The 13,810-nt window shown below is 42.7% G+C and overlaps 1 protein-coding gene and 1 long non-coding RNA gene across 6 annotated transcripts in view; one reads left to right on the top strand and one right to left on the bottom strand.

The window, feature by feature from the left end:
* LOC121021639 (uncharacterized) overlaps positions 1 to 246 on the top strand; it is a 2,336-nt gene extending 2,090 nt beyond the window's left edge. For all 4 annotated transcript variants that reach the window (XR_005786618.1, XR_005786619.1, XR_005786620.1 and 1 more), the window contains one exon: positions 125 to 246. This is a non-coding gene — a long non-coding RNA (uncharacterized LOC121021639). The remainder of the gene's footprint in view (positions 1 to 124) is intronic.
* Positions 247 to 422: 176 nt separating this feature from the next.
* KDM5B (lysine demethylase 5B) overlaps positions 423 to 13,810 on the bottom strand; it is an 80,465-nt gene continuing 67,077 nt past the window's right edge. For both annotated transcript variants that reach the window (XM_040462197.1, XM_040462196.1), the window contains exons 23-27: positions 9,525 to 10,010; positions 7,966 to 8,077; positions 6,699 to 6,853; positions 4,862 to 5,182; positions 423 to 4,328 (exon numbers count right to left, since the gene is read on the bottom strand). In XM_040462197.1, the coding sequence (XP_040318131.1) occupies positions 4,191 to 4,328; positions 4,862 to 5,182; positions 6,699 to 6,853; positions 7,966 to 8,077; positions 9,525 to 10,010 (1,212 nt within the window). In that variant the 3' untranslated portion in view covers positions 423 to 4,190. The remainder of the gene's footprint in view (positions 4,329 to 4,861; positions 5,183 to 6,698; positions 6,854 to 7,965; positions 8,078 to 9,524; positions 10,011 to 13,810) is intronic.

Consider the following 13,810-nt stretch of genomic DNA (forward strand, 5'->3'; position numbering starts at 1 on the left):
GCGCGCACGCGTGTGTGTTGTTTTTGTTTTTGTGGGAGAAGGTGTCTGTGGGCATTTATTTTAGAGTAAATAACTTGTTTCCTTAGAAAGGCAACTTTTTAATTTCTCCATTTTTCCATCCCAGGGGAAACAGAAAGAATAATCCTTTGGCCTCCACTCACCTGGAACAGATCAAATGACATCACAATTCCATCCCTCCATCGCAATGCAGCAGGTTATCCTGAAAATAAAAGACATCCAAACTCACCATGTCCCAGCCCTTCATCCTGTACAATTAACCCAGAGCCAAAACAGGGAGCTGGATGATCACTGGCTGGCTTTAAACATTCCATTAACACTGATAAAAATGTAAAGATGTGTTCCTATGTAAGCAATCGTGAAACATGAAAACTTGTTTACATAAATTCGGAAAACGTGAAATATACACTTTACAAAGTCTTTATGCTCTCAAAATGGATTTACAACAGTGTTACTTTACACAAGATCCTACTTTATACAATGTTTTGTTTAGGCAGCTTGTCATTTAACATTTCTATTACAAGTTATACGTGGAACCTCTGAGAGAGAGATGGGAGGCTTGAGGAGCCACATGCAAGGGACTGATGACAGGGGTGGAAGGTGTGAGGCCATCACTCTGGTGCTCAACTAGAAGCTGAGAAAGGACTCCAACTCGAATATGGAACTGATAAATAAAGGCACTGGCATCTTCACTGTTTTTCTCAGCTCTTCTTCCCAACAGGCAAAGTTTCATCAGAAGGGGGTGTGTTTTCTGCACCATTACGGCAAAGACCTTTTAATTCAGGCTGATGCCTAGCATAGACTAGCACAGTCAGTTGCTGACTGGCAATGGGTAATGATTCTTAAAATACTTGTTCAATTCTATCTCCTGTTACAGGTATGTAGCATCTCTAATCCCTTCCAGTCTGTGTTATATGGCAGGAAACCTAGGCAAGATTGAGCCCAGAACACCCATGGGCACTAAATACCAATCAAAGCCTGATCCAAGCCAGAAGTGGGTCTTAATGGAATGCCAAATACCCATCAATACTATATATGAAATTAAGAAGAAAAAAAAAAAAAAAGAGGCAGACACCCATTTCCAAAGGGCCTTCAGAGTTCAATGGAAAGTACAAGGCAAAACCAAGTTTTACCCTCTTCCAGGTAGGCATCCACTCTGTTCTCAGACTTATCCTGCACAAATACCCAAAGGGTAATGTTGCTCTTTATGGTGGGCAGAATAGCAAATTAAGTGAATCTCAGATACTTCTGCCAAAACATAAGACCTAAAATCTCATGATCTTTACACTTTTTTTTTTTTTTTAAAGCTCCATATGGCAGAATGAAGCAGGAAAACTCAGGCTTTTACCAACCTCCACCACCACAGCCAGCATCTCTGGCTTTAGGCTAACCCTGAGATAGAACAAGGACTCCCACCTCCCAGGACACTGAAATGAAGTTCTAAAGAAGTCCATCTCCTTTATGGCTAGTCCTCAAATCACACAATCTTTCTCCAGGCTAGACAGAGCCTACATACAAGCAAGCCCTTTCTTTATTCCATAGAAGAAATCCCCTAGAGGCTGATTTGGAAGGAAAAATAGAAATACAACACACAGTCACCGGGATAAGGCAGGGCACCCATCCACCATTCGGTGCCGAGTTCACTGGACTCCTTTACCCTCTTGGCTAGGGCTCCATCTAACAGCCCTTCCTCCTCACACCTCATGCAGCAGCAGGACTACGGAGGTGAAACAGCAGTTTCTCTGTGTGTCTTATCTTCTTTCTCTAGGTGCAGATGTTTCTCTAGGATGCAGGCCGGCTTCACAGCTCATACACAGTAAACATGGCTTTTCGGTAACATCACTTTGTAGTTGTTCTGAGTACTTAACAGAAGGTATCAATTAGAAAGTAAATGTACCTCTGTTCATTTACCACGTTAGCACACAAGGTAGGAGGAATATTAAAAGAGACTTGGAAGACACCACCCAGGCATTGTCATTTACCAGCAGTAGAATTTGGGGCAACTGACACTCTAACTTCAGTATCATCATCCTTTATAAAAAGATCAGTGGTTCCCGCATGGGGGAAGGGGGGACGGCACGGATGTTAAATACACACATTGTTGCCTTCTCCCCCTAACTCAGAGAGACAGAGAATCCACCTCACTAAGAATGCTATTGTCAGGGATTGTGTACAACCCAAAGGTGAGGAAGAAAAACTAGCAGGGGCATGGGAGGTACACACCCAGATGGGCAAAAGCTCTCTAAAGGCAGAGGCTTCATTTTAGCCGCAGTGTCCCCTTTTAGCTTATATTCTCAATGGAACTGGGACAGTTGGCATCCTGTCCCAATGTCAAGGGGTTCTAAGAATTTGGATACTTAAAAAAGGCCAAACCACTATTATTCCAGATTGTACTCTGGAGATTTCTTCTTCTCTGTTGGCCCCAGAATCCCCATCAGACAAGGAGAAACATCACAACAACTGTGGGAAAACTGCAGACAATTACAAGTCATTCTTACAAGAGATTTAATTATTTGAATTGCATAAAAGGGGGTAGTACATTTAAATCTCTGCTACATCACAGACTGCTGTTTTGTTGTTTTATTAAAGACCCACTAGTTCTACCCATCTCCAGGTTTATGGCTATAGAATGTGGGGGAAAATATTACTAACAGAAGGAGAAAAACCAAGCAAGAGTCTGCTCTGTTCACCAGAATGTCTTCTCCACCGCAGAACAGAGCCCTTTAAAAAAAGAAAAGGAAGGGAAAGGCTATGGACCATTGACAACCAGTAACAACAGCTAGAGTTGGAAAGAGACAGGGAAGGAAGTCAGGGACGCAGAGCCTGGGTGTCACAAGCTGTTGCTGTCCCTCAACCCATATTTTTGCAGCCTTCCGTGAGGATCATCTTCCTCAGATGCTCTTCTGACATCTTAACCCAAATCCAGTTTCCCTGTCAATTCAAATATAACAAAGACTTCATTTCCACAAGGAAGACCGATTTGAGGATTGGAATGATTTGCCACCATTCTGAAAAGCTTATTTAAAAACAGCATGGCTTTAAAGACAAGTTCTATTCCATGGAGACTGGGTGGGGTTCTTTATTAGTGGAGACTGGAGGCACATGGCCCGCCAAACAGAGCAGGATACAAAAGAATCGTCCACTGCTACTGGGGCCTAGTTGGGCAGAGGCAAAAGCAAGCAACCCCCCTCTAGTTCTTCAAAGCCCACAAGGTAGAGGGGCGGAGAAGCTGCAGTCTAATGGCTCTAAATAACCAGCATTTAGTGTTAAATTAGGACCAAGGATTTATTCCACAATATAAACTGCAACATTTGATACAAGCTACCAAAAAAATAAGGAGAGGAACGAAGGGGCAGGGAGAAAGCCAAAATACAGCTGTGGCAATGACTTACAGAGCAGTCTCTTTTCTACATCACTAGTTCATCAGTGACACTAGAAACTAGACATTCGTGTTCTGTACATCAACCAAATGCTAAAGCACCAACACACTGTTTGGAAGTTTGTTTTGTTTTGTTTTAATTCCAGCCACTGAAACCAACATAGAAGTTATTGCTTAGATAAATAAACCTAGTCTACCAGGAAAAAGAAAAGTGGATAAAGAAACAAACAAAAAACCCCAAAAGTGAAAAACTTAAGTTCCCCAATATGGTAACAGAGTAAACAAGAGAGAAATTCCTCAAATGAGGATTTACTGGAATTTCTGGTGCCCTTCTGGGCACTGAAACTGAGTTGGACTCTTAAGCCGGTAAATCCCAGACAGAGGTAAGATTTTAATGCTGTACATGAAAAGGTGCAAGCTCTAATGCCTTCCAAATTGGTGGAAACCCCTGCAAAAAAACAGTCAGCATTTCAAACCTCAACAACCACAAACAGCTCTTAAGGAAAAAAATACAAAAAGTGTCAAAAATTTTTTTAGTTGTTTTTTTCTTTTTTTCAAAGAGTTCTGGAAAAATGATCCCGTAAGGAATAGAAATAGCACCGTTTACAGGCTGGTTTGAATACCAGTCCTGTAGCTTTGCTGAGAAATTGAAGAAATCTTCTTGGTTGGAGTCCTGAATTACGTTAAGTGGTTGGGGGCGGGGGGGTGTTTTGTGTGTGTGTCTGTGTGTGTGTGTGTGTGTGTGTGTGTGTGTGTGTGTGTGCGCGCGCGCGCACGTGGGTGTGTGTGTGTTTTATTTTCGGCTTGGTGCGTCCTTCACAGTACAGCGCACACAGATGTAGTCTTCTTTCTCTGCCATCTCTGGAGAAACACCAACACAGACCTGATGAAACCACTGATTGCAGCTGCCATCACACTGGACCCAGTCCACCTGGTTACAAAGAGCAGGGAGATGGGGTTTTCAGAGGAAAAAATGTGATTCAAAATTGGGCAGGCCAGCCTCAAGATATTCAGGCCGTTTGCCACTAACGGCCACCGTCCCACCACTGGGACCTCTGGCACAACAGCTACGCCACATGAGTGTAGCTGGCCCACCAGCCAAAGCAACCAAGTCAAAGCCATTCTTCAAGTCGTGACTGCTTTGGGGTTAAGACAGCGCCGCCCTGTGATAAGTAAGCAAAAGGGCATTACATCAGCATCCCTCCCACCTTCTTAGCGCCGGGAAGGTGAAAGCTGGAATAGCAGGAAAAGGAAAAAGGGAAGAATAAGAGTTTCTTCAAGAAAAGGGAGAAGACCCAGGAACGATGGTAAGAGCAGAGATATCAGTGGGGGAGGGCTGAGCAATCCATTCAGATCAGCTCAAAGCAGATAAGCAGAAGAGAAAGACCCAGCGAGATGAGGTGTAGCTTACAGGGTTTCTGAGTTAAGGGAAAGCACGTCCTCTATGGCCCAAACCTCACTGACCTCATCTCCTTCTGGCTGCAGGCAGCTCACAGCTGGGCAGATGGCATCTTCATCCTCAGAGTCCTCCTGTTCAGAATAGGATGTGTCTGAGGGCAGGGAATGAGTTTCGGCAGAACGGACTAATTCATAGCTACGCTCCCTCTCTAACTTGAAATTGTTCATGTCCTTGGAGTGGCTCAGTTTGATTTTCTTCTTTTTGGGGGTCCGCATGTTTTTAACTCGATCCCACCGATCACTGGAGAGGCCTTCTCTTTCCAGGCGTCTCTTCAGTTTTCTCTCAAGACTGTTGATTCCATCTCGTTTCCCACGGCAGCAGTCATTCTGGGTGGAGGACGGACAAATTCAATTTCAGCCTACAGTCTGCCCATTACTCAAACTAGTGAAATTAAGTGTCAGCTGTGTGAGACACCAGGTGATCTCCAATCGACATTAAAAAAAATACTGCATCCTGGGTCACCTGGCTGGCTCAGTCTGAAGAGCATGTGACTCTTGATCTCAGGGTTGTGAGTTCAAGGCCCACACTGGGTGTGGAGAGGACTTAAATAAATTAAAAATGCTAAAAAAACAAACAGACAACAACAACAACAACAAAAAACTGCAGGGCACCTGTGTGGCTCGGTCGGTTGAGCATCTGACCTCAGCTCAGATCGTGATCTTGCAGTTCATGGGTTCAAGCCCCACATCAGGCTCACTGCTATCAGTGCAGAGCCCACTTCAGATCCTCTGTTCCCCTCTCTCTGCCCCTCCCCCACCTGTGCCCTCTCGAAAATAAACATTAAAAAAAATACTGCATCCTAACAAACTGCCACCACCTCCCCTCACGTCCTGTAGGACAACCTGTTTGAGTTAACTGACTTAACCGTTAGTACTATCAAAAACAGTGGAAAAAGAAAATGTTAAAGACATGATTAGCTTTCAAATTAGTACCAGGAGACGAAGAGATGCCTACATTTTTCTTTTCGCCAAATCTGTTAGTGACTGACTACTATGCAGTTTCTAAGAGTGTATGGTTATCCTTTGACCTACAGACTTCTCAGGAACCATGGAAATACGTTCCTTCTTTAAGGATATACATCCCCATCCCTTACAAAAATAAGGTGCATTAATTGAACACAATCAACAGTGGTACTACAACACTACTATTTGGTAGCATCACGAAAACTAAAATTCTAAATGATATCGTCCTCGTGCTGTCTTTAGTGAGATTCTTCCCTATCCTCACTAGATTATCAGGAGCTTTCAATGTCACAGGTCAGCTAGCTCACTAACAGAAACAGCAGCATCTTCACATGCTAAGAAACAAGACATACGTGGTATCTACCCCTTCAAGTAAGTCAGCACTCAAAATGGGCACCCTATAAGTCTGGTGACCAAGTCCTCACCCCATCTGTCCTGTTAGGGGTAGAGCAGTTAAAGCATCTGTTAAATGTTAACTCCGAGATATTCTTTGAATTCTGAAGGCTTTATACCAAAAGGCCTTCCCAGCTATAATTACATTTTCATCTCTACAGTATTTCTCTTACAAAAAAAAAATAATTCTGCTTCTAGCTATTATCACATGGAGATGAGGAGAAGCACCGGGCTAGAAAGAAAAAAAAAAAAAATGTCATAGTCACTTACAAAACAGCACCCAACTCCAGGATGTGAGCCCAAAGTGATGCCTAGCACCTATCTGCTCTTTGACGGCCTTAGGAATGGGGTTGTGAAGTAGAGGGTTTGCATCCTTTTCTGGATCAAAGACAGCATCTCACTCACCAAACTATTTAGATGGAATGACACTAAGAATCAGTCTCCCCACCCCAGACTGCCTTCCCCAGCTGCCCATCAGACAACCCACCTTCTCACCGCTGGGTCTAGCTGGTGAGCTCCGGTCAGTTTGCTGAGCAGGGGTCGGCTTTGCAAGTAAAGTCTGGTAAAGTTCCTGAATTTCAGGAAGGGATACCTGGAGCAGCTGAGCTTCCATCAACAGCTCATTCACTTCTGGGCTAACACCTGTGAAAGATCACACCAAAGTCTCATGACAACAAGACAGAGCGTTTCACACGGTCACTCAGATCTGCAAGAAAAGCAGGACCACCCTTCATACCACTGGCACCCTCTCCTTGTAAAATTATGTTCAACTGAAGTGAGGTCCGCTCACTGTGACTAAAAGCCACAATGAAATAGAGCCCAAACTCGGTGTTCTGTCTTCTGATTGCTAGGGAAGTACTAATTCTACACTGAATCCCCTCTTCCCTTACTTATTGCTAACACAGAAGAGGTAGTACCTCTGCCAGGATAGCTTTTGCCCTCAGGGCAGGGCATAGGCAATCTGAGCTGATCAAGTACCTCCAGTCCCATTACCAAACACCTGCTGTGCTGGCAGGACTAAGGAGCCGGACTCCAGCTGCAGCTTTGGGTGGAACTCATGGGGCAGTCTTGCATAGTAAGTACAGCTGACCCTTGAATAACGTGGGAGTGGAGGGTGCTGAACCCCTGAAAATCATGTGTTACTTTTGACTCTCCCCGAGTTTAACTACTAATAGCCTAATGCTGATTGGAAGCCTTACTGATAACATGGAACAGTTGATTAACACATGTGAGTATGTTTGTGTATTATACACTGTATTCTTATAATAAACTAAGCTAGAGGGAAAAGAATGTTAAGAAGACTGTAACGAGGAGGAAATACATTTACAGTACTGGACTGTATTTATTGAAAAAAGTCTGTATAAGCAGACCTGTGCAGTTCCAATCCATGCTATTCAAGAGTCAACTGTATAAGGAAAAAGGGAGGCAGGTTTCAAGTATGGATTATCTCTAAGTTCCCAAGGGAGCCCGCAACTTAGCATCTGACTGAAGTGACTGGTATTTAAATGTCAGTTGGCATGGGATTAACCCTTTCATCCCTGAAAACTTGTATGAAAGACTTTCTCTATTTACTTTGCATTTATAAACCTTCAAACATGATCCTTCTCTACCTTGCAAATACAGAGTAACTCATATCTGACATTTGAGGATAAAGCCTTTTTTTTTACATCTGAACATTTATAACAAAAACCTACTGCAAGATCACTTATTACTACCCAGTCCTAACAACAACAACAACAAAAATAAATACAAACCATGGAGGGGGATACAACTTCGTCCAGTAGAGAAGGGAGAGTGTAAATATGAGGTTCTGTTGTCCCAGTCATCAGGCAAGGAAAAGGATGTTGTGCCAGTGGGTTGAGATCCCTAATGGAAGGAAAACATTTTATAGTAAGGCTTCTTCAGGATTAAAAATTCTCCCACCAGTCCAAGGAAAGTAGTTTGGGTTATCAATTAGGAAAACAGGAAAGAAAGTCTTCCCAACTGAAAAGTCTCCAAGTATCTTAAATTTAGCCACATCAGCTCATATCCACCAATCCTTCAGTCTTCCTGGTTCTACTTGGACTGATTTCAGAGAGGTCAAGAGCACCATTGGGAAATAAGTCATTTTCTTTGCATGAGAACAGATCATACCCCATGTAAGTCTCTTTTTTATTCCCTGGGCAAGTCTCCTAATGAAGACTGTAACACAAGGAACACAGATGTGTGCCCCTTTGAGTAAACCAACTGAGGAACTGCCAGATCTCATGCACATCCACCTCCATCCACTCTTCAGTGTTTATTAAAGAAGCTAGGAGAAACACTCCTTTGACCATGAACTAGTAAACAAGTAACAATTGTGTCCTCTCCCTTTATTAATAAAGGTAAATCTCTGGCGTATCTTGTGTAAAGAATCTCCACTGTAGGTTGGCCAAATAACCTCAACTCATCCATGCACAAAAATTTAATTCATCATTTGCTAAGTGCCAGGTACTGTATTTTAAAAGCCTGGAAATTACAAAAAAAAAAAAAAAAAAAAAAAAAAAGGAAACCAATATGAGAAAATAATTTTTTGTCCTTATCTCTGATCTGCTTAACATGTAATTCTTATACTTCATGTCTGTGTTAGTAGCACAAGGGAGCTGTGAGTCCCTGCCTGAGAAATCTGTACTATATCTGAAAGTCATCAGGTCAAATTTGTATGAAGGTTGAATACTGCCCTCCTGATTGTACTTTTCTGGTATCTTCACATTCTTTTCCTGTAGTCACCTTCTACAGAAGAAGACAAAAGACTCTGCCCATCCCCATGATGGTCAGAAGAATCTGGCTTTTGGCAAAAAGATCACAGATGGTATGAAACCCACTGCCTTTCCTCTGAAACGACATGATACTCAGACACTTCAAAACCTGTTCCCTGTTCATGGGGCAGTAAGAGACAGAGGCAGAAGGCACCTTCCCTTCTACCCAAAGGCTTCCATGAGAGGAAGCAGGGGGGGCAAAACAGTCAAGCAAAAAATTATAAAAATTCATACATATTAAATACGTACCTAGATTCATACACACGAATGGGAAAATTGTAGGTATATATGATAAGGTGAAATCTGCTCTACAGAAACAGACTGCCTCACTGAGAGACAACTTCTGACTGCTAGTAGCGGAGGAAACTAAAACAACCCATATGTAGGTACACACACCCCTCCAAGAGGGGAGCTAAAAAGTGAGTGCTGGTTAAGGGATCACCAGGAAGAGCAGCAATACCAGAGCTGAAGGTTCAGGGAAGAGGTTCAGGGCCAAGCAGATTTCCAATAACCGGCAAAGAAAACTTCAGACTCACCTTGCTGGTCTCTGACACTTGTCCCGCTGAAGCTTGCCATCTGCTATACAACAGTCCTGAGCCCACTCGATCTTGCACAAATTTGAGATTCCCTGATGAAAGCAGTTGCTGGGCTCTGTGTTGCCAGTTCACGGTTCTTTCGATCATATACCGAAGTGCATCTCCCTCGGGAAGGCGAACTCGGATACGCTGCAGGGAGGCCAGCAGGGGCAGAATTTTCTCTAATGGAGGTTTCTCTGACCTCCGACAATGGGGACAAAGCCAGATTCGGGGGCTTTGCGAAATACTGGGTACTGCCACACAGCTAGTGTGGAAGGCATCCCTGCAGAGTTCACATTGGATCATAGGGGCAGCTGGGGCCTTCTGACACAGGCAGACTTTCAGCTCCACATCTTGGACAGGTGACAGCAACTTCCCTTCATTGGCTAGTCTGAGAGACTGCAAGGCTTCCATTTCCCTTAGGCGAGCTTCCCCAAGTGTTGCCATCTAAAAAGGAGTTCACGGTCAAGGACAATGCCGGAGGGAATTCAGCCCACTCCTAAAACTCTAGGGTCCCAAAGTAGATGATCTGCATTTGAATCCTGGCTCTGTCACACTGACTGGTGTGAGCGACCCTGGGCAGTGTATTCCATTGGGCTAAATTTTCACATGTCTAAAATGGAGTTAAATGGAGTAAAGCCCACCTCACAGGGCTGCGCTGATGATTAAATGAGAGACGTGTGATAGAGCGCTCTCTGCCAGGCACACAACAAACAGTGTGAGCAATTACACTGCACACACTACTTCCTGAAAGTCCAACTTCCCTGAGCATTTACTTCCTAGAAAACTTTCTCTTGAAAGACACGGGCTTTCTTTCACATTCTACACGTCCTGATTGCTGAGGTTCCCCATGTTTGCATAGCTCCAATAGCTTCTGTGTTCTTTTAGAGAGCTACTTTAGATGGAAAAGTCGCTAGAGTAGCCACTACACAGTGGTAACTGAGGTCTCTGTTTCTTGGGGGGAGGGGGCAGAGAGAGAAGAGAGAATCCCAAGCAGGTTCCATGCTGTCAGCGCAGAAGAGCCCGATGCAGGGCTCAAACTCACAAATTGAGAGTTCAACCAGAGCCGAAACCAAGAGCTGGAATGCTCAACTGACTGAGCCACTCAGGCGCCCAAGACACTGCCTGCTTTGAACTTTGCATACTGTACCTTTCAGAGTCTAGTTTATGCTCATTTAGTGGATCTCTGCCTTAAAAACTCATCCATTACCTACTGATTTCATAGCAGAACACTGAAAGAGATGCCATTTGCTCTCCATTTCTTTTCTTGTTTAATGTTTATTTACTTATTTTGAGAGAGAGAGAGACAGAGAGACAGAGACAGAGACAGAGACAGAGAGAGAGAGAGAGAGAGAGACAGCAAGAGCTAGCAAGCACGTGCACCAGAGAGGGGCAGAGAAAGGAGGAGAGAGAGAATCCCAAGCAGGCCCCACGCTGTCAGTGCAGAGCCCGTCGTGAAGCTTGATCTCACAACTGTGAGATCATGACCTGAGCAGAAATCAAGAGTCAGACACTTAACCAACTGAGCCACCCAAGTGCCCCTGTTTGCTCTCCATTTCTAAGTTAGAAGTCACATAACCCACATATACTACCTGTACATTGTTTTCGTCTACAGAAATTAGAGAACATTTTAAAAATATACCAAAGGTTTGTTACCTAATTTATTTCCACATCTTTTTGTTTCTTCCTTAAACATTCATTCATACATTTTCTTCTCCGTTCCAAAAAGGGATAATGGAGAGTTCATTCTGGCCTTATGACTTAGGGCACTTCATCTGGCGAATCATGATGGGTCTGAAGTGGGTGGATGTGATAACTGGGAATGGTTTTAACTGTGACAGGTTAACACTGCAAGGAGCTGGGAAGAGGACTGGGGAAAGGTGTGGCTCCTGCAGCCTATAAGTTCTGTTTCTAGAGGGGAAAGTGCAGTTTTAAAAATCTACAGTTTCCCCCTATTTACCTGTATTTGTCTATCAGTGGAGTGCTAGAGGACTGTGGTCCAGCCTTTTATTGGGGAAACCCAGACTATTAAGTTCAAGGTGGTAAGGCTAACTCTTGTTGTAGCTAATGATTTTTAGTTTATCACATTTAGACAGCTTTTACTTCATGGTGCATAAGGAATAAATCTGTAATACCTCAACTTGTTTATGTTTTGGACCTCTTATATAGTAGGTGCTTAGTGTCTTCATGTAAAGATTCCACTTATGGACATACCATAAATATTGTCCAGAAATATGTACAGTATCACCTCAGCTTTCTACTGTGAAGTTGATTCTGTTTATGTGTATTCTCAAGTCGTGTAAACAGGTTAAATGAACTCAGCACTTTGCCGTCACACAGCTCTCATTTTAATAGAGAGGAAAGACTTTACGGTTCAAGTACACCTGACACTCTGCAGAAAAGCAAGCTGCTATTGTCCATGCCCTAATGAGCTTATTTTACAGCATGCACACATGTGTGCACATGTGTGTGTAAGAAAAGTGGTTTCTATTTAATTATTTCATGAGGGACCCGGTTTCATTATCTACAGTGGCTGTGTCTAGCACAGGTATAAGGCCTTAATGTTAAAGACAGTAAAAGACCTGGGGTGCAGAGCCTGCTTGGGATTCTCTTTCTCTCCCTCTCTCTGCCCCTCCCCTGCTCACATGCTCTCTCTCTCAAAATAAATAACTTAAAAAAAAAAAAAAAGCCAACAGTCAGTATCTTTACAAAAATAAACCACAGAAATAATAGCACCTTAAAAAAAACCAGAATGATGCTCAAGCAGCAGAACCTGATTAGAACCTGACTCAGTATAGGAATATGCCCTAACTAAGGAAGTCTGTGTCAAAACACACAAGTCAAGGCAATCCCATGTCCATCACCAGAGAAGTCAGGCAGCTACAAAGGAACAGACCAGGGAGAAAAGTGCCCTAGCCAGAGACAGAACCCTTCTATTCCAGTCGTAGCAGCTACAGTTCTGCTCTACCATGGGCATCACTTTGTGCTACTTAAAGCCTCCAGATGGGACTACATCCAACCAGGGAGTTTCTGTACAACAAAGAAAACCAGCAACAAAATAAAAAGGCAACCTACAGAATAGGAGAAAATATTGGCAAAGCACATATCTGATAAGGGGTTAATATCCAAAATCGATAAAGAACTCACACAACTTAATGGCAAAAAGCAAACATGGGCAGAAGATCTGAATATTTTTCCAAAGAAGACATATAAAGATGACAATAGGTACACGAAAAGGTGGTCAACCATAAAACTGCAAATCAAAATCATAATGCAAGATCATCTCACACTTATCAGAATGGCTATTATCAAAAATACCAAGAAATAATACATGTTGGTGAAGATGTAAAGAAAAGAGAACCTTTATGCACTGTTGATGGGAATGTAAATTAGTGCAGCCACTATGGAAAACGATATGGAGGTTCATCAAGAAATTAAAAATAGGACTACCATATGATCCAGCAATTCCACTTCTGAGTATTTATCTGAAGGAAAGAAAAACACTAACTCAAAAATATATCCGCACCCCCATGTTCACTGCAGCATCATTACTGTCTTGCAGCCAAGACATGGAAGCAACCTGAATGTCCATCAATGGATGAATGCATAAAGAAAATGTAGTATATGTATATACAATGGAATGTTATTCAGTCATTAAAAACCTAAAAAAAGGGAAATCTTGCCATCTGCAACATATAAATGCATTAGACTAAGTAAAAGAAGTCAGAGAAAGACAAATATTGTATGAATCCAAACAAATACCCAAACCCACAGATAACGGAGAATAAATTAGTGGCTGCCAGAGGCAGGAGGTGGGGAATGGGCAAACTGGGTAAATGTAGTCAAAAGTTATGGATTTCTAGTTATAAAATACGTCCTAAGGATATAAGGTGCAACATGTTCACTATAATTAATACTGCACTGTACCATATCCTTGGAAGTTGCTCAGAGAGTAGATCTTTAAAGTTCTCATCCTAAGAAAAAACTAACTTTGTATGGTGACAGATGTTAACTAGACTTACTGTAGTGACCAATCAAATCATTATGATGCACACCTGAAACTAATACATGTCATTAATAGCTCAACTAAAAAAAAAAAAAATTGTCAGCATCCAAATCACATCTCTATCTTTCGTCCCGATACTACCGCTCACTAAACATGAGCTTCTTAAAATGATACCATCTTTGAATCAACAATGCTTACCAAATGCAGTTAGACTCAAAGGTATCCAATACACTTTTAAGCG

This window comes from Herpailurus yagouaroundi, unplaced genomic scaffold (genome assembly GCF_014898765.1).
Source record: "Herpailurus yagouaroundi ecotype Mexico unplaced genomic scaffold, PumYag 308, whole genome shotgun sequence".
NCBI lineage: Eukaryota > Metazoa > Chordata > Mammalia > Carnivora > Felidae > Herpailurus > Herpailurus yagouaroundi.